The sequence below is a fragment of the Macrobrachium nipponense genome, chromosome 4 (genome assembly GCF_015104395.2).
Source record: "Macrobrachium nipponense isolate FS-2020 chromosome 4, ASM1510439v2, whole genome shotgun sequence".
Classification (NCBI taxonomy): domain Eukaryota; kingdom Metazoa; phylum Arthropoda; class Malacostraca; order Decapoda; family Palaemonidae; genus Macrobrachium; species Macrobrachium nipponense.
This window is the reverse complement of record NC_061100.1, coordinates 132,586,523-132,610,543: the sequence shown is the minus strand read 5'-3', so window position 1 is coordinate 132,610,543 and position 24,021 is coordinate 132,586,523. Positions and strand designations below refer to the sequence as shown.

Below are 24,021 nucleotides of genomic sequence, written 5' to 3'. Positions count from 1 at the left end.
ATCCCCCTCCAGAAGGGCATCAAGTATCAAGAAGCTATTTGGGATTACTTCTCTAGGTTTTTAGTGGCACTGTCTGGGGTTACTTCCCCTCTTCATTTTTTTACTGGGTCTAGGACCAGTTTGGGAGTCACTGAACCATGTCTCACAACAACACTGTCCAGAGAAATTTGTTTCCGGCTTCTCTTTAAAATCGGCCTAAAGTGATACAATGCATTTTCATTAAACGTGTTAGAGACATGGATTGCAACATCTTTGTTAGGATGAAACTTCTTAAAATTCTTAACATCACTCCACTTGGCAAACATTTCTGTTATCACTGAGGTTGGCACAGTATCCCCTCTCTCCTCCTCCGGATCCTCATCTACTGTCTGTTGCTGTTCCTGCTGAAGGTCTTGCAACTCCTCAGTGGTTAGCTCCTCCCTGTGGACATCCACTAACTCTTTCACATCCTTGCCACTTACATCCAAGCCCATGGACTTCCTAGAGACAGTAGATTCCACGCCAGGCGTAGGGTCATCAGGGTCAACCTCAAATCCTTCTCAAGGTAACAGTGGCCACAATTTTTTCCAAGCAGAGTTCATTGTCTTGGAAGTTGCTCCCTGCCAAGCTGTATCTATAAGACTTGTGCAATTAAAGATACTGAAGTGATCCTTCTAGAACTCTCTTAGGATTAATTCAGTGTCTGAGGTCACTTCCAAGCACCTTTGAAACAGTGCTTTTGTGTACAGTTTCTTCAAGTTGGAGATAATTTTCTGGTCCATGGGCTGGATGAGAAGAGGGGGTTTTGGGGGGGGGGGGGGGGGGGCAAGAACTTCACAGTGATGAATTTAAATTCATCCAACAACTTGTCTTCCAAGCCAGGAGGATGCACAAGATTGTCCATTACCAGGAGGCACTTGAGGGGCAACTGATTTTCCTGGAGGTATTTTTTAACCATAGGGCCAAACACTTCTTTGACCCATTCAGTGAAAATTTGTCTCATGACCCATGCCTTTTTGTTTGCCTTCTACATCACAGGCAATTTATTCTAAATAATTGTTTTTCTTATACACTCGGGGAGTTTCAGAGTGATACACCAGCAGGGGCTTCACTTTGAAATCCCCACTATCGTTCCCATAGAACAAGAGATTTAGCCTATCCTTCATAGGGTCGTGCCCTTGCAATGAACTTTCCTCATGCAAGATCTATGTCCTTTTTGGCTCTCTTTCTCTCCCCCCCCCACCCCTAAAAAAAAAAAAAAAAAAAAAAAAAAAAAAAAAAAAAAAAAAAAAAAAAAAAAAAAAAAAAAAAAAAAAAAAAAAAAACAGGCCCGTTTTGTCACAACTGAAGACCTGTTGAGGGAGGAATCCTTCAGTTTTAAGATATTCCTTAGATTCATCAATAAATTCTTCAGCGGCGCATTTGTTGGAATTCACAGCCTCCACATGCCATATGACACTATGTATGCCTGTACGTACGCTTTTTGAATTTTTTAAGCCAGCCTCTGCTGGCCTGAAATCACTAGCAGCAGCACTTGTTGGCCTTTTCTTACTTAGATCAGCATGCAACACCCTTTCCATTTCACTTTTAATCACTTGAGACATACTATCTCCCACTAATTATTTTTCATTGATCCATACTAACAGAAGCTTTTCAACGTTGTTCCACTAGTTGCGATCCCTGTTTTGTTAATGAAGTAACCCCTTTCTCAACATCAGCTGCCTTAATTTCATTTTTCTTTGCTAGGATAAAGCTGACACCACTTCCATACTTCACTACAAGTTTTTTCTGAAACTATCATGTTTTGGCCTTTTTTTTTTAACTGAAGGGCTGGCTCTTGGAACTTTCTTGGCTACGTGATGACTTGTATTACAATCAGTTTCACTGGATAAAGAAACCCACAAAACACAACAAACATGCGATAATGCAGATTGCACGAGATGATGCTCATATATTGAGAAACAAAGGCAGGATGGGTCACAAGAGAAATGACAAATTTTGTAAGACCATTTGTATTTTTCATGGTTACAAACCTGAGGTCTTTGGGTCCTGAGTAGCTCCCACCAAGGCTTCCAAGCAAGTAGTAGTGTAAGACAACCGAGCCAGAGTCCTACTTTCCAAATTGTTAAACCCACGAATGAGATCAACCACTTCTGAAAAGGAAGACAAACTCCTGCGTGTCTCCCTCCTCCTGCTCCAGCACTGGAGACTGACAACGAGAAGGGTGTGTAGGCTCTTCTAATGAGCCTTCTCCATCCAAATAAACAGACGGGTTAGGAGCCAAACAGTCCGAAACCCTTACTAACCTGTCTGGGCTGGGTCCAAGCGTCTGCTTCCGAGACGGACCCACTGTAACACTAGGCGAATCACTTACCTCAACAGATGACTCCACATGTTCATGAATGGTCATGGGCGTGGCGGCCGTACGTACGTGAGATGGAGGGAAACTCGAACACGCGAGATAGACAGAGAATCCCATAGAGTCGAACTCTTGGAAGCTCCAGTGAGAGAGGTAGTCAAACACTCCAGTTGCGCCAACTCCGTGCTCACTACCTTCGACCTCTTGACAGGCGCCTTCAGATTTTTACAGCGACGAATAGGCCTTGGAGAAGAAGGAGCACTAACATCACATGCACCACAGCACTCTCGGGAACATGTCCGCGTTGTTCCTCCCTCAAAGGCTTGATACTCCGACGAGGCGTAGAGCGGGAAGAGGGTGAGGAAGACAGCACTAGTTTCTTATCCGCACTCTCCTCGGAAGGCGGGTTCGAAGCAACACGTTTCCTACCAGTCATCCCAACCGATAAGGCAGCCAACTTCACATCCAATACAGAGTCCAACCTCTGAAGCACAGCCTGGCATATGACCTCAAGACTGATGTGCCAGAGAAGGCTCCGAAGACAAGGAAGGGAGATGTTGCGAACTGGGCGGCAGTGATGACATCACGGCTAAGCAAGGCGGATCAGAGGAGATGACTGGGAGAAACGTCATCAATGAGAGTTACGTCACAAAGATGGACCCCATGACATCATCAACGGGGCTGACGCCGCAGCATCACTCAGACTCGAAGCAGCGGCAGACACTGGCGGAGCAATACAAGACGGCCAACTGCTGCTATCCATGAAGACGAGGCCAGGAGGAGGGGGGATGGCCTGGCCAGACCGAGAAGGGGGGTGCAAACCTCCACCAAATGCACTAGCAACCCCTTCAAGGACGGGGTACCCCCTAGCCCAAGCATCTTCCAAAGCGCCGCCATTTTGGACGCCTCCGACACTGAAAGAGAAGAGAATGATGAAAAAACCTCACCCTTCTTGGGAACCAAAAAAGCTCCTGAGGAAGAGGGGGCTACATTACAAAAATTACCCTGGCAACCTTCCGATACTTCCATCGACGAATTGATGGAAGAAAAGGAAGGAGATTCAGGGAAAACACTACTATGGGGGTTGACTACTGCGGAAGATGAAACATTGGGAATAGGAGCAAAGCCCTCCCAAGTAGGAAGAGTCGAGACTCTCCGATGTTCCCTCTTGCCATAAAACTTCCTCCACTGCTCCTTAGGCCATGCCTGGCATTCCGTGCAAGGATTCATAATAGTACAAAAATTGGAATGACACCTACTGCATGTGATGTGAGGGTCGGTCTCTGCCGAAGCCAAAAAACGAGAACACTGAAAACCAGGAACTCGGGGCACATATGCTGACGCCGAAAAGGAGCAGAAGAAGCCATAATACCAGGAAAACACACACACACTAGAAGAAATGAAACGGGCAATGAACTGGGAAAAGGCCAAGAGAGGTAAACACAACTCTCGCCCAGGCGGTCAAGAAAAAAAAGTGGCGTAGATTCGTGGCCCTTGACCACTCTTCACCCGATCTATGCATGTGTTGCCAGATATGACAAGATTCCTTGCTTTCATCTGCTTTTTAACTGGATCCAGCTAGGCGCTAGAAATGATCCTATTGTTAAGACTGGAGGTTTTCAAGTGTATGAAACCAGAGGCAAAATTTTGTTGGAAAAAAAAAAAAAAATCTACAAAAATCGAATCTTATATGAAAACCAGGGTGTACAAAAACACAGGTTCCACTGTACCATGGAAATGCAATAGCTCAGATTCTAGCTACCCGTGATCGTGCTGGTTTGCGGATAGCATCAGTCTCTCTATGAGATTGTCATTCTCATCTTATTCCTTAGGAAGAGTGGGCTTTTCCTATGTGAAATACTGATTTATAGTGTATGGTATGGGAACTCCTATATAACTTGGCGTAAGCTTATAGTAGAAGAAATTGTGCTACAAACCCATTCATTTTACCTGATGTTCAGCTGCCTTTCTTTGGTGATGGGATTTTATACCTGATGTTCAGCTGCCTTTCTTAGGAGATGGGATTTTATATATCTAAAGGATTGGCTATCTGTAGTGAGTGGAGCAATGGCGTCAACCCTCCACAGGGCTTACTTATTGTCTTGTATTTGTCCATCTGTAATTTGAATTGTGTGCTTCTATAAAGTTTAATTTTGAAACATTTGTACATAAGTTTATATATGTAGTACTACTATTAGTTTTTATTTTTATTTTTTTTTCATACCCTCAAAGCGCCACATGTTAAGGGGTGTAACTTTAGGAAATTACATACTTAATTGTTCCGATACGTAATACAAACCCGAGGTCCTTTAACATAAGGAATGTACTTACGGCGTAGCTGGAATTACAGCCGTTGAATCTTGAACAAGGTGGTTAGGCAGTAACTACCGCGGGTTAGCCTGCCCGGATGTAAACACTCCACTTTGCTTTTGGCCGTCTTCCGATGAAGACGTGTGTTTGTGAGCTCTGGCTGACTGGTCGGAGAAGGTAGAAGGATGGGTATGCGGTGTTGATGTTGGGGGATCTCCTCTCACTTCGGAGGGCGGTGCCCTTGGATGCGTGAGGAGTATCCTCATTACTTTAATATTTTTTTCCTTATTTTACAGACTAGTGGTGATTGTGTTTTCAGCAGTATTGGTTGGATGCTCTTCGTATTGGTTATCCTAACCTTGGAATTGTACCTATGACTCGAAGCATGTTGCGTACCGATCCTCGAGTGTGTACTGATCCCCTGCTGATAATCATATTCATTACCACTACTACCCAGGAGTTAGTCACTGGAGGAAGCTGTCGCGCTGCCCTGTGAGGTTTTTCTACTCCTGATGGTAGAAGTCTGGCAGAATTCGGAGGATCCAAAGATGAAGAGAGCTCGTCAAGTGTCGTCATCCTCCTTTTCGAGATCATCATATCTTCATGCCTCCTCCCCTTCGACTTTTAGGGTTTGCTGTTAAAGAGAAGGTAGTCTCTCTCTCTCTCTCTCTCTCTCTCTCTCTCTCTCTCTCTCTCTCTCTCTCTCCCCAAGAAGTCTCGTCACGGGACTTCTAAGGGTCTGTCTCGCTCCGGTGAGACAGGTGGGTCTTCTGCTGGTCCTCCCGTTCCTCCGGGAACGGGGGCCCGTCTCTCCTTCCTCGGGGAGGAAGCAGACGGGGACCATGGAGGTACCGGCCACTGCTGGTATCTCCTCTCCCGGTTCCAGTGGTTCCGGGAACCGTCACGGCCGCCCGCTTGCGAGCGTTACCGAGTGTATGGTCACCTACAGGTGACCGTGTAGCCAGGGTCCAGACTGCTGAGTATGCTCACCGTGTCAGGACCCAGGCACGGAGCGGAAGATGGTAGGAATCGCTCGGGTGACTCTTGCCAGACTGGCGATCGCTCTCGCAGCGATCGTCCAGTACCCAGGGTTGACGTGACGTTCCCACGGGTCCATGCACGCAAGAGACCGGTGGAGGCGGGCCATCCAGCCCTCTTTTAAATAATTTCTTTCTTTCAGAGAGTGGTGGCAAACGCTTCACCTCCCAGGTAAGAGTTTCGTAACCCTCCTCGAGGAAGCGATCTCTCCACTGCTGCTGCTCCCGCAGGTCCCTCCGGACAGGTGCAGTTGGACCGTGTTGCTACCGCAACTGCCCCAACTCCATCCTGGATGGAGGACCTGTTGGTTGTCCTAAGGGAACTGGCGAAGAGGAAGTCCAGGAAGAAGAGGAAGGTGTCGCTGTCGTCTTCTACCGCCTCTTCCCCTTCGACTTCCGAGGACCCCCAGCAGAAGAAGGTTGCCTCCTCTCCTCCCTCCCTAAGAAGTCTCGCTCAGAGACCTCTAAGGGTCTGTCCCACTCTGGTGGGACAGTTGGGGCTTCCGCTGGTCCTCCAGTTCCTTCGGGAACGGGGCCCGTCTCTCCTTCCGCAAGGAAGAAGACAGGGACCGGAGGGGTACTGGCTAACACCAGTACCTCCTCTCCTGGCGCCAGAGGTTCTGCCTCGGCGCCAGGGACCGTCTCAGCTGCTCATTCGCGAAAGGTACCGAGTGTACGGTCGCCTGCGGGTGACCATGCAGCCGAGCCTGCTCGCCGCCAGGACCCAGGCACGGAGCAGAAGACTGGTGGCAGTCGCTCAGGCGACTCCCTCCATGCCAGCAATCGCTCTCTTGGCGATCTGCCGGTTCCCAGGGTTGACGTGTCGTTCCCACCAGACCGTTCACGTAGCGAAGCTGGGAAGAGGCTCCCCCACCCCCCCAGCCACTGGGTCCAGCCTTGCCTGGACCTGGTTCAGCCTTGCCTGGACCTGGTTCAACCTCACCTGGACCTGGTTCAGCCTCTCCTGGACCTGGTTCAGCCTCACCTGGACTTGGTCCGCTCACCTGGACTTGGTCCAGCCTCACCCGCATCGAGAAGAATGTGCTCGCTCTCACCGCGTTAGTGGACTACCAGTCACCTGACCGTCGCTCCCACTGGGACAGGACGGCTCACACGACTGGTAGCAGCTCCCCTGACGCACGAGACCGACGCTACCGTCTTCGGTCCAGCGCTTCTCCGGAGGGAGACCGCTGGTCCAGACCAGCAGCTCAACCGCCACCATGGTTGGTGATCGCCTGCAGTCCTCCCAGCCTACCGGTTCTGCTGGTAGGCAGGGGAGGAGCGCTCGTAGCAGCTCTCCTGATTGGTCCAGCGCTTCTCTGCAAGAAGACTGCTGGTCCAGACCAGCAGCTCGATCGTCACCGTGGGTTGGTAATCGCCTACAGTCCTCCCAGCCTACCGGTTCTGCTGGTAGGCATGGGAGGAGCGCTCGTAGCAGCTCCCCTGATGCTCCTTTCCTTGGTCCAGCGCTTCTCTGCAAGAAGACCGCTGGTCCAGACCTGCAGCTCGATCACCACCGTGGGTTGGTGATCGCCTGCATTCCTCCCAGCCTACTGGTTCTGCTAGTAGGCAGGGTAGGAGCGTCAGGTCTCCCTCACCTGTCCCTTCAACCTCCTCAGGCTACATCGGGAGGAACGAGGCGAACAGGAGTGACCATGATGAATGCACTTCTTACGGTCCGGCCACGAGCCTGGTTCGGTCTTGGGACCAACAGGTCCTTGCTCAGTGGATGGAGGAGATTGTGGGGGGCTGGCGAGGATGATGACGCTTTCCAGACTCTCGGAGTGACCATCACCGCCGTTCACGTGACGGTCCCGCTGGACCACACATGCAGAGACCAGGGTGGGCTCCCCCTTTGGTCCTCTTGAGAGGTTTTGACCTTGACGAGGACTGGGACATGTTGGAGGACGGTATCGGCTCTCTCCTGTCAGGTGCTTGCTCAGCCCCACCCAGACGACAGTCACGGTGGCGGCAGACGTTTAGCCTACAGTATGAGTTCGTAACCCTCCTCGGGAAAACGTTTTCTCCAGACTGTAACATTTTCCTAGACTCTGAGCGGCCAGCACCGCATGGTGATGGCTACCCGTACTCACTTCTCCGACTGCTAGTTCCGCTGGGAAGGCGAGCGAGTGTCCAATCTTCCTCACCCATTCCCTCTCTCCCTATGGCTGCGACGGGAAGGGGAGGGATCCTGCAGAGTGTTCTCCGTAGGATTCCACGTCAGGGACTGCGTTCCTGGAGGGACCTTCGGGTCCTACCGGATGTAAGTCCCCGTCATTGAGGAAGGATCTTGCCCTATCCTCGATTTCTATGGGAATCTGGAGGACCACCACCCGATGATTGTCTGACGAATTCGGGGGGGGGGGGGGGGGGGGGGGGGGGGGGGGGGGGGTGGGGGGGGGGGGGGGGGGGGGGGGGGGGGGTTGTTTCGCTGAGCACTTAGAATTCTTCAGAGTTTCTAGCACTCTCCGAGTGTTCTGGTCTTCTACGATCTGCAAACACTTGGGCGAAACCATGGTCTAGAGTGGGCGAGACAAGAATCCCAGATAATTGTTATGGCGTTAATCAGGAATCTCGCCAAATGCTCGAATTCCTGGAGTTTCTAGCGTTCGAGGGAAGTACTGCTGCTGAAGGAAGAATATCTCGGGAGGGGCTCAGCCTGGATGGACCTGACGGTCCGTTGCCTCAGTAGGCGGCCAACCCCGGGATAGAGAAGAACGGGTGGGAACATCCAGTTCGGTTTGAACTATCGTTTTCGGTATCCTGTTATCACCGTAGAAGTCTTCCTTCGGGAAAACTTCACCTTTGCTTTCTTCATTAGAGAATGAAGGGTGTTGACTGCCAGTCCTTATTCTTGTTCCTCAAATGGAAGAGAATTTAGGATGGAGGTCTATGTACAGGAACCTACAAATATACTACGTATATTGCCCTCGCGACATGCTTCTGTTATCAGTTGAATTGTCTGAGGTGTAGGCACATACCGTAGTTAACTCTATGGGTTGTAACTAAGACGAATAGTATCCTCTTAATTGAACTGCAACTCGGGACTGCCCTGCAACCTCCCAGGAGTTACCAGTTTCAATTTTGAGATACTTGTGGTACGGTTACAACAACAACAACACAGCGTTTGCATTCACCGAAATCTGTTTTGATTAAATGCAAAATTCTCTAGCGTATTTTTTTGCGCTCGATGGTTCTAGCCGAACGCATTCCTTCTTGGAATGGATTACCTGGCAACTCAGGATGACGAGTGAGCGAGAGCTAGCGGTGTATGGGCTGCCTGCCGTAGCCCAGTACCAGCTGGCTCTCCAAAATAGTATGGTCGGATATTGTCTCTCTCCGCTGCGATGATTGACTACTGAACCGAATCTCTGCCCGGCAATCACAGACTTAGGCTCTGGTTGGCTGGAATTCTCTCATACGTGGATGACCATCTCTACTGCATTACCTTTGACATTGCGAGAATTTTCAGACAGAGATATCTCAATAGACTCGCTATCATCTTTCTGTTTACCACAGGGTAACAGAAGTCTGTAGCCTAGTCTCCCGCTGCATCGCACCTGCCGCTGCGATGATGCGGAATGATTTCTTCAGACATCTGAGTTTGTCTTCTAAATATATCTCGTATTCGTAGGTGTGCAATTGTTCATTGTCCACCCCAAATTGTAGATGTATAACGGAAGACATTTCCTGTTCCCCGCCCTGCCAGCTCTACTTCCAAGTACTATATAGATGTCCTCCCTGATTCAGCCCATGAGAAGCAGTTCTTCAGGCAGTACAATCCCTGTGTTTTCATTACTAAAAAGCGCTCCGCTTTCATTGCAACTCCGACTTCTCACCGAACAGCAATGAAGTAGCGGTTTAGCGTTTTAAGTCCTCCGTTAAACAACAGGGATTAAGCCGTCTTCACGGGTTGGTGTCATCAGCGGGACTTTTCTACGTTCAGAATCTTAAGAGTTAACTTCTCTCAATTCAGCTGTGAAGACGTATGTTCTGCATTCACCTATCACCTTCGTCTTCAATGGTACATAGTATTGTTTCTCCTTAGTTGAGATTCAACTACTTTGAGAACTTCTGTCTTGCCATCAGGGACCTTGGTCTCTAGAAGGCAATTGACTTTAGTCTGTTGGGCACATGCCTTGAGAGAATAGTCATCTCGCCTTCCAGCATCGGTGGCAACAGATAGATGATTTGTATGGTCTCTCGGCATAACCCCTCAAAAGGTGAGGGTCACGTGACTACGCCTCTGATGCATGGACGGCTCGCCTCACACAACTGAACACAGTTAGTCGGCAGCTGTCGAAGCATCCTAGACGTAACGAGCTACACTGTGGACTTTTTATCGGTTGATCCAGATCAGTCATTACTTCGTCCTATTGGCGTGTTCCGGTACCCATAAGTATCAACACCCACCATGGAATGTCGGTGTCTTTATCCATTGCAGAGACGATGAGACCATGAAAGACTTTGCCACAGTGGGATACGAGACCGCGAGAGACTTCGCTGCAGTGGGATACGAGACCACGAGAGACTTCGCTGCAGATGGATAGACCAGTAGTGGATACTGGACATCACTCCGAAGAATATGTCGGACAGGGAGATGGATAGGCCATTGCGACCATATCTTTCTTCCCCTTCAGGACTGCCCACAGGTCCTTGGAATCTCATTTCCCTGTTACATCTCGTCCATGGTGTGCAGTTGTAGAGGTAAGAAGGATGCGAGAGTGACTGGCTCTCCCCCCTCCCACGCCTCGTCCTTCCTCTCCTTTTCCTTCGGGTTGAAGATAGGACTCAAACTCACACTGGCTGGTCGGACGATAGATGCGGTGAGCTTACACATAGAACATCCTTTTTATGTTTCTTATCAGAATCATAGAAGCAATCCCGCTCCTTCCTCTAGCAAGGGGAGGAAGGAGACTGACAATAATGCAAACCCTTCCCAGAACTTTGCATTAATGTCTCCGACACCAAATATTCTTCACAGCCCTTTTTCGGATGAGTCACAATCCCTCACTCATTTAGAAAAGACCCAGAAGTCTGACTCTTGATCATGCAGCTCCTATACTCCGATCAAGTTGTCAGAGGCAGCAGGGCACTCCTCCTCGCTCTTGCGACCAGGAGTAGCAGCCTAGGTGCGCAGAACTCCAGTCAGTTCTAGAGGCTCATTCAGATTCCTCCCACCAATCAGTGAGTCTTCCTTATGTTAAAGGACGGAGGGTTTGTATTACATGTCGGAACAAATCACAATCTGTCGAAAATTTTATTTTTCCTAACTATACAAACCTGAGGTCCTTTAACAGATATGCCCACCTCATGCCACCCCTCAATCTGAACCTGGGCCGAAAGGCAAAGTGGAGTGTTTACATCCGGGCAGGCTAACCTGCCCCACGGTAGTTACTGCCTAACCACCTAGTTCAAGATTCAACGGCCATAATTCCAGCTACGCCATATGTACATTCCTTATATTAAAGGACCTCAGGTTTGTATAGTTAGGAAAAATACAATTTTCGACATTGTGATTTTTAGCTTAATTCTTACTGTTTGTTTTAGGATCAGCTGTTATTCTGTGATGACTGTGATCGAGGCTACCATCTTTATTGTCTTGATCCACCGTTGTCAGAACCACCAGAAGGAGAATGGTCATGTTATCTTTGTCTTCAAGAATTCCATGCTTCTAAATAAGAAATATCTATATTTAATTTTTTATTTTTATTTAAAGGTAAAGATGGAAATTAGTATTTGGAATTTTGAACTGTTAGCATTAAAATGGAATGGCATAAATGAAAATTAGCATGATTGAATTAAATTAAATTCCATGAAGAGTTCTGATTCCATTACAAGGTAGACATGTGTTCTTTTACTTATAAAGTAAACAATATTCAGGCAGTGATTAACTTTATTTAAAGAACATTCAGCATTCTCTTTAACTAGTACAAGCTAAAACATTTACAAAGCTTTAGGGCAAAATTAATTTTATACTGGCAAGGGTCAAATAAATTATGCCAGAAATTAAGTTTAAAGTTACCTTCAAATATAAATTTATGTATCTTTTTTTATATTTATTTTATGTTTGGTAGAAGACTTGATTTTAAAAGGTTGGTTATTAGTGACAATATATGAGTGAGTGAGTTTCCATTCAGAGTAGAGTTTATGATTGTCTTTATGCAGCTACTATTTTATCCTCAGGGAACCTAACAGAATATTGGTTTGGTCTGATGTAAATTAGATTATGGGTCAGTTTTCTGGTATGCTAATTGCATATTTTATGTCTTGGTGTGGGATGTTAAGAAACAAAACTTGGAAGGACAGAGATGTAAGTTTTGTAAGAAAATGTTTTATAACCTAAGATGAATGAAATATTAGTGTGCCTTTTAAATAACATTGGAGGCATATCACTACCTGCATTATTTATCAGCATTGTTTTGTACTAATGGTAAAATTCAAATTATTTTTCAGCATTGTTTTGTATTACATAATGGTAAAATCTACATAAATTATATTTGTACATTCCAGGCCCTTTTTAGGTACAATTTGACCAATGATTCAGTAAAGTAGGTTTATTTAGAACTATTTAAATTAACTGGAAATTGCATTCATTTCTGAATTTTAATACAATTTTTAATCCACAGTTAAATGCATAAAATGTTTACTTTTGTTTAGTAGAAGGTGAATTTATTGATTCACCTGAACTTTAAATATACTATATTACATGGCTGATTACCGAGTGCCAAAAAAATTACAGGTACAAATTAACCAAGCATTAAAAATCCAGGAAGGAGAAAGGAAGTGCAAATTGAATTTACCAAGAAATTGCGAAATAGATTTTTGGCTAGCATTTTATCAGTGGTAATCTGTAAATTTCTTGCCTCTTTACTTGCTGTAGAAATAAGATTTATCAGATCATTAAAAACTATTTTTCTCTAGATATACTCTATGGATGATGATACATTCAGATTAAATTTCTTGTATTGTTTCTCCCCATGGTAGTTGTAAAAACTGACAGAGAATCGTTGAATAATATTACGTATCTCGAGAAAAACATTTTAGTATGAAAAGTTACTTATATTTCTATTAATTAAATCTTTGTTCTCATGACTTGAAATAGTTTTTAGAAGGGATGTATTAATTTTATTAGGGTTATAAAAGATTATCAAAAACACTGTCTTAAGGCTTGTGAAACTAGTAAATACCAGTTCCATAACTTCATAAAGCACTATTGAATTATACTGTATTCCCACTCAATTACATATGGACAGAAAATTAAAAAAGCATCACTCGGGTCTGGAACATAAATGGATCGGGAAATACTCTAGTTCAGTATATCCAGTATCAAAGAAAATAATACAAGTGGCTTATTATGTGAAGTCATGGATTTGATAATAAGCTGTTAAGAAATGAAGTATTAATGTGTCCAAATACATTAAGTATACATTCAGTCGAAAGTGCATTGAAACATTATTTTCCTGGGTAACGAGTCAGCAAAGGAAAGAGAAGCGGGAGTTCTATGTTCTCATCACCTGTGTTTTATCAACACTGTGGCATCCATCTGTAGCAAAACCTTCAGGTGCAGTTAGGCCTTCAGGTTTTTGGGTTGAAAAGAAACAACTTTCTTGAACCCAGACCAGTACCTCAACCCTTCCTTCTTCAGGTGAGGAAAACTTTCCAAACCCATCTTTACTCCACCTATGGCTGATAGGAGGGAAAGAGAACAAAAAAGAGGAGGAGGTTAATATGTAGTTAACATGACAAATTTTTAATAAATTTGTATTTTTCATAGCTAACAAACCTGAGGTCTTAACAATAGGATAATTCTTTGCGTCAGGTGGAAACCAGTTAAAACAATCAAAGATTGTACTGAAATGAATCCGAGATCTGGAAATTCATGCACATACGAGTGAGAGTTAGTCATTGCTTGTTACCCTTGGCAATAGTATGGAGACTATGGCAGGTTAATATGTAGTTAACTGATAATTTCAGCTGTTGCATTTTACAATGTTGCTTGTTTTACCTTTGACAATAATATGGGGACTTGGAACAGTTATGTAGCTATTTCAAGCTTACAAGGCAAACGCATCTGATCATGACTACTGCCCTTTCCATTTCTGATCCTCCAAGATCTCAAGCTTTACTGGCAGGTTTACAGAGTTGCCTCTATTGAGTGAGAGGGTGAGTGAGAGGGCCACTGGGACCAAAGTTGGGTTTGAACCCTATTAGGGAGTACAAACTGTCTTCTCTTTAGATGGAATGGTACAGATTGTACAGTAGTCTATCTTGGAAAATGTGTACATACTTAGACAGTTCTGAGAAACTACATGTTAGTACCTGTCTATCAGAACTCTGGTTTTCTTACACTTTTCTCTTACAAGGCGGTCACTTTTGAAAGAATTTTGTACTGATGACTGCTCTACAGGTGGCTATTAGGTTTCCACATTAATGTCTTGGCAAAACTCTATGTATACACTGTATGCGCTACCTGGACAATGGGTTTCCCCTAAGCTCCTGCTCTGGGAGAGTCCTCCAACTTCCTTCTAATAGGCAGGCAAAGGGACAAAAGTTGGATCTCGCTCCCAGTTAACAGACAAGTACCTGTGTGTGCTCGTATGATGGTGTACATGGAAAGGTATATAATGGCAATTTTAGTCTTGGCTTCGGCGGGTTATCCTCAGCCACTTGTCTCTTGTACGGGCAGAGTGCACTTTTCTTTGGATCTCCACTACTGTCCTTCCTTCGTGGTGTAAGTCTGAGAAGTAATCAAGTTTCAGGATGAATAGAACCTTTTAAGTGGGTTCTATGAACTCTCCCACCTAAAATTCATCATTTTATGGATGCAGTGTAGGAGGGTTATACAATTTTTTGTTTATTGTTTTTGGGGGTTCTTCTGGCTGTAGAGCATATCTATAGGTCAACATTTTGGAAGTGCATAAGCTGTTGCTGCCCTGGAGACCCTGTTTTTTGAAGGAAGCCTCTCACTAGCAGGATGTACTTGATAGTCTCCATCCGTGAAGAGATAGGGACTCGATCGACTAATGATACCCCCTCTACATAGGATAGGATAGGATAAAAGATTAGTTTAACCTGACCACGAAGTAGATTGTGCCAGGGAGGTAGTTCTCTTGGTACCTTTGAAAGCAGAGACAGCAGATCTGGAAACCATTCTGCTTGGGCCCATAAAGGAGCTAGCAGAATCATCTTGAGACTGTGGGACCTCATCAGTGTTCAGGACATGACAAATCAAGCAAAAAAGAGGGAACGCAGACACGTCCAGGTTGTCCCATGGATGTTGAGCAACCTCCGCTACTGCAAACATTGTGTCTGGGACTACTTTAACAAAAGACTTCTAGCTTCCTGTCGAATCTTGTAGTGAAGAGGTCTTATCATTGGCCTCCCCCACACACAAAACAGCTTGACCACAGTCTCCTCATGCAGAGGCCACTATGTTCCTAGAATATGTAATTATTTGTTTGTCAGCCACTATGTACCTTATGCTTGGAATGTAACTGGACTGATATAAGTTGAAGTTGGTAAGACACCAGTCCATCATGCTTGTTCACATAAGCTATTGCTGTGGTGTTGTATCACATCAGGACATCAGAGCACTCTTGAAACTGCTAAAGTGCTAGGAAAGCTGCCTTCATCTTCAGCACATTGATGTGCAGTCGGCTGTCCTGCTGACTCCATTCCCCGGTCAGAAGGTCCTCCAGCTGAGCTCCCCAACCTTCGGAAGAAGCATCTGAGAGCAGTAAAAGTTCCAGATGGGTTGAATTGAGAAGCACCCCATTGTCAGATTGTTGTCATCCAACCACCATAGTAGACTCACCTCTAATGATAAAGGGACTTGCATGTGAGGGGCATCTCTTGCTGTAAACCAAAACTCCTTTAGTCTCCATTGTAGCAATCGTAATGTAGACGGCTGTGAAGAAAGTTTTTCCAGAGAAGTTAACTGGCCCAGAACAACCTGCCACCATTTCGCTGGTTGTGTTTGTTCGGACAGAAAGCAAGAGCTACTGTCCTTAACTTCTCAGTCCTCTGCTCTGATGGAAAAACTCGATGCAGCCAAGGCTATCACCATTCCCAGGTATAGAATCTTTTGACTAGGGATTAAGGTTCAACTTTTCCAGATTTATTACAATGTCGAAGCTGTGGCAAAACTGAAGTAGTCAATCTCTGTCTTAATCAGTTTTTCCTTGGAACTTTCTAGAACCAGTCAGTCATCAAGATATCACAGAAATCTGATCGCCTGAGAATGAGCCCATGCCATGCCAACACCAAAGTGAACATTCTTGTAAATACCTGCAGAGACATTGTCAAGCCAAAGCAAAGAACCTTGAATTGGAACACCTTTTCCCCAAGACTGAAGTGAAGAAATTAATGGGAGGAAGGATCTGGAAGTATGCATCATTCAAGTCTGGAGGCAGCATAAAGTTGCTGTCCCTGACTGCTACTAAGGAATAACTACAAATAAATTATATAACATCACAAAAGGAAAACAAGTGAAAACGTGATAAATGAATTCAATGATTTAACTAGGATAAAGAGATAAAGCCCAAAAATAAGCAACAGTAACTTAACTAAAGATCATGCATACATTAAATTAATTTACTTCTGAGCCATGGCATATTAATCAAGCAAATTAACTAACTACAGTAAATTAACAAATTATAACGTGACTGCAATGACGGTAATCATTTACAATAAATAACAAAAACTATATAACACACAAAAATTTCCAAATAATTTGTCCCACAAAACAAAGGGCACTTTCAAAAATAATGGCCAAGCAATACTCAGAATGAAATGAAGTAAGAAACAAAAAATATTTGATATTAAGCAAACACAGAATGAAGGTAAGGACACTATTTATAGTAAGCATTGGTGGCAAGAGACATACTTTCTCATTAAGGTGAGCACAAAGAAATATGCTGTAAACATACCATGCACTACAAACCAGTAATGATTCTGTGATGAATTAAAGAATTGAATATACAAATCCAAAAGGCTACATGCTGATAATCACAGGTGGTAATTTTCAGGTGTGGGTATTTTCAGTGGACTTTATGATCAAGAAAAGTTGGTGAAGCTGAGAACAGCTGTTTATTTACTTGTAGGAGCACAGAACATTTTCACTCGGAAACCTCATTGTTGTAAAATTGCTAGTGAATTCAAAGAATTGGTGTTAACTAAACTTCATTATAACTATACTTTAATACAACTACTTTTTTTATATTTAACTTCATCTGTGAAAAAAGTCTACTAACCTGAGTGTCATGGCATTCAATTACTAATATTCCTACTTATATTTTACATTAAGTGAACCAACTTGCAGCTCGCTGAAATGAACTGCAGGAAAATTTCATAAATCGCAATTGTTGTATATGCCAACAGCCTTGAATTCAATTCACATATTTGATGTGGGTGCACTGAGTGTCATGGCATTCGTTTACTCATATTCCTACTTGTATCTTAAATCAAATGAGCCGACTTGCAGTACGCTGAAATTAACTGCAGGAAAATTTCATAAATCACAATTGTTATATGCCAACAGCCTTGAATTCAACCACAAATTTGATATGGGTGCACTGTCATAATACATTCTTGTTTTACCTACAATTATTATTGCTCCTTGATATTTTCAGTTGTTGCTGTAGTCCAAGCTGAAACCACTAGTAATGAAATTTAGACAGTTATTAATAAGAAAACACTAAAAATATAGGTAAAGTTGTTAATATGTAACTTCATTAGAAATATCTGTTCTTGAAGTTTAAGAATTTTTATGTTTAAGTGAATTTATAAAATCAGCGTTTGCTCTCTATTTTTTTTAAACAGCATTTGCTCTCTATTTTTCTTCTTTGTCACTTATGGTTTCTTGTGGTTTGCACAGTAATGTAATCTAAAGCAAATGGTATATTTTCCAAGTAGTATGTACATAAAATGGAAAGTAAAAATCAAAGCAAAGCAATTTACCATATCATGGTGCACAAACACCTTGCTGGTTATTTTTATACCTGAACCGACTATTACCCAGTCCACCTACTAGAGTGCTGATAACTGAAATTGCCAATAAATAAAACTGAAAAATACTGAATGTTGACTATCCTTGCACTTATGTATTTACAGTGCCTTCATGCAAAAACTTCAGTTTTACCCGTCTGTCTTAATGAGCAGTTTTCAGATGAGTTTTGTCATACAATTCACGTAAATTACAGAGAGAGAAAGCAGTATCTGAAATGAAGAAATGTCAAATTCTTATAATTGATTAAATCAATAATCGAGAATTAGTATTCTAAATATATAATTCTTAATGACACATTTGTTGCCAAGAGAAAAATATTGTGCCCTGCTATTGTGTAGAATCTGCAGCTCAAGGATTACATAAATACAATCACCATAATGAAAAAAAATTGTGGTAATGCTTTAGAAACTACAAGAACTCAGAAAATAATTTACATGAACCATATTGTAATCAATATCTGAAGACAAAAATAAGTTTATTGAAAGATAAATTCACATTAACAACTGAGAATAGGTATAACAATGATGAGATTAACTATTTGCTTTTACATGATTAAATATGAATAAGATATATGAGAATTGGTTTACAAGCCATCATTAAACTGTCTTGCAAATATAACGTTTAAAAGGAAAAGATACCATACTGTAAACTTAATAGTATACAGAGTAGTAGTAGTAGTATTGTGTAAATTTTTAACCACTTTTATAATAAATTTGTAAAAGAAGCTCTTGGTTGCCCCACAGGAAAAAAGAAGCTCTGGGCTGCTGCTCAAAACTATTTGACTGACTATTTTGTCATTATAACCAAAATTTGAAGTAACCTGAAGCCATTGGGACAACCTACTATACTGTAATTCCTGAAATGGGAGATTCATAAAACTGAACACCATAAAATTTAACATAATGAAAATGCATTACGAACTTAACTGGGAGCACCTACCGAACAGCCTATCCTTGCCTGAAAAAGTGATAGACGAACTACTGTTCTGAACCTGCTACACTTGTGCTTTGCCTTTGCTTTTCATTTCCTTGAACTGTCAACTTCTTTTCTCTTATTATTTCTGGAACTTTTTTTACTTTTACTCTTCCAAACTCAATACCATAGGGCTTAACAATAATCCACTAGAAGTTCTACCATACCAAATTATCATAGATTCTATAGTTTGACAGCAGAGGGAAGGCAACAACTACCAGACCAAATTTTTATTAATCTGGGCCCAAATTCACAAAACATTATACTAATTTAGTTGGCACAACTAGTCCTTAACAGGCTACTAAATCCTTAGTATCCAACTACATAGCAGCCAACTAAGTTGGTTATTTCCTAACTTTAACATCCATTATTCCTAACATATGACATGCTGGAGAGACCTTACTGGAATGAGGTAGGGGATTTGTTCTCAGTAGTATTGTTTGCAGCACGTACTTACAGTAATGAGTAATAAACGCAAAAGAAAATCAAACTATTTCCAAGAAGAGCGTCTTTTCTTGGTTGTTAAACACAAAGAGTTCGAGGATGTCATCGACGCAAAGCACAAGGAAGTTAATTAAAAATAAAATTTAAAAATAAAAAATTAGGCTTGGGATTCAGTGCTAGCCCAACATCAAGCTAGATTTCTGCATGTTGAGAGATCAATGGAGGATTTTAAAAAATAAACTAGAAATTGAAAAGCAAATCCCCATAATCGGTAGAATCTATGGATCATGTTCAGATTAGCGAACCCACTATAATATTGCCTTGAAACATAGTAGATTGTCTAATCTTGATGTGAACCACATCCATTCTTAACCAGGTAAAGTGTCTTCATTGGAGTTTCAAAGAGCCAGTGATCCTTCAACATGGTGTTAGTAACTCGGTGAATGGTTTGGAAAGCTATTGGTTTGGTTACTTGAAGAGAACCTCCTACAAACATATATAATGTTCCTGCTGCATAACACTATAGTGCAATTAAAACTTGTTGATATGGCAGGAGAGCATAGTTTCTTCCTGAGGGGTGTTCTATACCAGATGTTATTCAGTCGTTATATTCATTAGTATGCTTTACCGTGAAATATATAACCTTTGGTGATTCAGCATTATCCAATACCTCCAATGGGCTTCTCCTATCCTGAAAAAATCATTCTCCGCATTGCGCAACGAAGTTCGCTTGCCTACTAAGCCCCCCGTCCACGCGGCCGAGCTTTGCTCGACGAACTTTGTTCGATGTGAAGTCAGAAGCGGAGAAACCGCGGCAAAGTTCTGACTTTTCTCGGTTTCTCCGCTTCTGACGTCACATCGGACAAAGTTCGTCAACCAAAGCTCGACCGTGTGGACGGGGCCTTAGATGTTAGAGCAGCCCTTGATCAACACCAACTTAATAAAGAACTTAGTGGAGTTTGACAATAACATTTAGGACGCAACTAGCGTAGACCAACAAACTCCCAATTTAGTCTAACTAGGCTTAGCAAGATTTTATGAGTTTGGGTCCTGATTTCCAATGTAAGTTATCTCAAAAATTATGAAGGGGAAAGTTAGCATAAAGTTTTTATGCTAAGTGGAAATTGTCAGCCTGAAAAGTGTTATGAGGTTGCTAAAGGAATGTGGGTTTTTCTCTAAACATAAATGGTCTAAATGTGCTTATGTAATCCAATATGGAGCTACTAATAATAGTGTTCCATACTAACTACTGATGGAACTAAAGGTTATACCAGTGCCTTCTGACCCCAGTTGCATTGCTTTGTGCATTTACTTTTCTTCTGTTATTTTTTATCTTATTGCGTATCACAGCTGTCCAACTTCAACTGGACTATGGGAGTCTAGTAATGTTATTAAGTGGTCTTGTTACTCTTAATTTATAATCACAATATGCCCATGCAAAACTGCCAAATCATCTTGCAACTCAGGGAAAAAGGCTCTGGAGAAGAGGCAAGGTCCTGACTAGAAGAGCTGCTATCGATTCAATCCTGTTATGAAAGGAAATATGTATAAAGGGTACAGAACCTCAAATATATGTATTATTGTAAACATGAGTAGTGGGTAAAATAGTTATAAAAACTTCATTATCTAATAAAAAAACAAGCATAGTCTATCACACTGAGAGTGGCCATTTTTTCAGGCTTATTTTACAGGGGCAATTATGAGATGGCCTTAAAAGTATAGAGGCATGTGATACTATTATATGGATCTAAAGTATTCTAATTCTGATTTGTGAGGAGTAATCTCTGTTCATTATTATCATTAATTCTGATTGGGTTTGGTTGTCGGTTAGATGGACACGTCTAAAAGTTATAGAGTTTGGTTAATGTTTTGATTGCAAGAAAAGTGAGGCAATGGGAAATTTAAAACTTCCTTCTCTGATGAGACTATCACACACACTTGGAAAATGCAGCCTAAAAACCTACTTTCTGTGTTTCTCTGGTGTATATGAATGTGGACTTCTTTCAGTAAATTGCCAAATTTCTAATCTGGCAATATATACATATTCACTTTATTTTTAATAAGTAAAGAGAGAAGTATAAAACCAGGTCAGATCTTGCATTACATTACTTTTTTAATCCACAATAAAAATGTACCCACTTCTGTACTTTTTACATTTTTTTTATTCATTGGTGTGGTTAAACGCCCAATAATAATGTGTTTCATAGTTTATTTTCTATCATTTAAATTTGTTTCTAATGCGATTAATTTTAAGGTTTAGTGTATCATGAATCAAAAGGAAAAAAGTAGCTTTCAAGAAATTATTGCTTGGACAACTGTGAAGAATTCACACAAAATGGTGTTATACTTGGAGGGTGTTTGAGTAAATAGGTTATTACAAAATTATGCATAGTTAAAGAAAAATAAATAACTACCTCAGACCTTGTAGCAAGTCTGTAAACATGAGTTTTCCAGCAATGTAATTAACTTGGGTTTGATACTTGGAAAAAAAGTTTGAGGTAAAATGAAATGATGGAAAAGAAATAAATAGGCTTGCCAGAATTTTGATGAAACCACTAAAAAAAGTATCAAAATCGTACATCTTGAACAAATACACAGGTGATGAATAATATTTTCTTAAAACATTGCCTTTGGTATACTATCTTGTCTAATTTTAGGCATTTATGCATTAATCCAATACTGTTTGGTTATATACTTAATGATTTAAGTATCAACATAGGTAATTAAGTGAAGAGTGAAAAAGAGAATCAAAACTAACCTCTACGTATATTGTAGGCTACCAAAAGAAATGCTGAATTTCAAATCATATCTTGTGGTTATTTATTTATTTATTTTATTTTTTTTTGAGGGCATGCCTAAAGAGGTCACCTAGACTTTCATGTGAGTGGTAACGCTGTTGCCTGCTGTTTTAAGTTATTTAATGCCTAGCTGTTAAGGTTGTAGATGCAGGTGATGTTTTATGTGGCGGGGTAATAACATATTTCTAGTACAGGGTGCATTTATTGGATTATTATTAAAAATTATAAATATGTACATGAATGTTGATTGCCTTCATTGACAAATTTCCAACATAACTGAGCAAATGATAGGATAATAATAATGACTGCATGTATTATAAATGATTGGTAATATTAATACTAATATCTGTGTTATCATACCAAGGTAGCTAAGTACAAATATGTTCTTTGTGAGGGAAATTGCAAAATTTGTCAATGTTGCGTGTCATGTTTACAATGTGGATTATATTTCAAAGATTAATGTATTGGAAATTATGCCTTCTCAGAATGTCTTCTCAGATAGTAAAAACTTTATAGGCAATTTCTTTATCATCATTTTGTATACAAAAAGATGTCTCAAACAATGAATGCAAACCATATGATATATTAATGTTTTATTTTATGCAAGTAGAGAATGTAGGCCATTTCATTTGATGTAAACTTAAGGTATGGTACAAGCAATGGTCCTAGTGAGAATGAATTACCCGAGCATGCGGTAGCCATGGGGACACTAACAATGGGTTGCTATTATTATGCCAGTTATACTACAATCATACTTCAATCATAAGGGTGCTTGCAACATATAGTACGTCATAAAAACATAGCAGCAACTTAACTTTTACGTATCACTAACAGGTTGAAAATCATTCAATAGTCTTTATGCAGATAACATACCTTTCGTTAATATTGGATAATCATTGAAAACACTGGTTAGAACTACCTATGAGTAATCAACCACTGTTCAAACTGTTCGTGATGTTTGTGTGATGAGTTATTTACATTTGAAATAGGTTCATTGGTATGTCAAATACTTGCCATTTTATACATGCAATACATCATATACTATTAGCAAGCCTTTTCCTTGCATCTTCATTGCATCAACACTACACTATTTGGTACTCTTCATCCAAAGAACTACATAAGTTTTCTACAATATTGCATTATACAGTACGTATTAGCAAGTAGTAAGGCCCAAAAAACTATGGAAACAGTAAGGACAAAAACCAAGGTGTGATGGGTATTGAGGCAGAAAATGCATGTGGTAGTAGTGTGTATAGAGATCCTACTTCCTACTTCATGAATAACTGCATACAAGAAAAAATCTTACTGGAAATCACTGGTGATGATGATGATGATGTACAATATAAGTACACTTCATGGGACTAACACAATGCGTGCTACTATGCTAACAAAAATACATGAAAATGTATACTACTATGAACATTTTACAGGTACACATACAATAAACTATACATACAAGATTTTGTATCGGCATGTGTAATGTTAACATTTGTTCGTGTTACTAATATCTGTTCAGAAACAGAAAGTTCAGTTTATATTTTAGCGGAATAATGGACAACTACATGGTGGCATCATCCTTTATAGGATAACTTCTCCATGCCAGTAGTTTACAACAATGAAATGGTCTAATTCTTTTTGTGGCACATAAAGCATATATGTACACAATATAATTATGTATTTTAGCAACCTCAAAATATTTTCTTAAATTTTTTTTATTTTGACATACTAAAAATGTAGGGTTAAATTAAATTAGAAGTGTGGATTAATAATGACATATGTTTACCTAGAAATTCATTTCACTATATTGGTGCAAAATGAGAGAAGACTGCATTTGCTATTTTTCAATAAGGAATTGATTTTAAACACAATTTAGGCACAGTTAACTCCTTAAGGTAAAATGTGTAGAGATAAATATCCCTCATGGAGTTGTACTTTGTGTCTTCTTGGAGTTCCCTGGAATCCTAGGTATACTATAGCTGAGGCCTTCTGTAGTTGTCTATATGTATAATGTAGGGGCTTGCCCTATTTTCCCTCATACCAGGTCATGGCTTTGGACCTCATAATGTAAAATGTTTGTATACCGTACCATTTGCAATGGATCTTCCAATGTTG

General features: G+C 41.5%; 1 protein-coding gene and 1 long non-coding RNA gene across 5 annotated transcripts in view; one reads left to right on the top strand and one right to left on the bottom strand.

Moving 5' to 3' along the window:
• LOC135211186 (uncharacterized) overlaps positions 1-24,021 on the bottom strand; it is a 321,835-nt gene that overhangs the window by 16,302 nt on the left and 281,512 nt on the right. The window lies entirely within an intron of this gene.
• The window catches only part of LOC135211184 (zinc finger protein ubi-d4 B-like), a 227,435-nt gene that overhangs the window by 179,702 nt on the left and 23,712 nt on the right, over positions 1-24,021 (top strand). Inside the window, exon 11 of one of the 2 annotated variants that reach the window (XM_064244398.1) lies at positions 11,236-11,698. The exons of the other annotated variant lie outside the window; for it this stretch is intronic. Within the exon in view, the coding sequence (XP_064100468.1) occupies positions 11,236-11,367 (132 nt within the window). The 3' untranslated portion in view covers positions 11,368-11,698. Of the gene's footprint in view, positions 1-11,235; positions 11,699-24,021 lie in introns of those variants that run through there. 2 annotated transcript variants of the gene reach the window in all.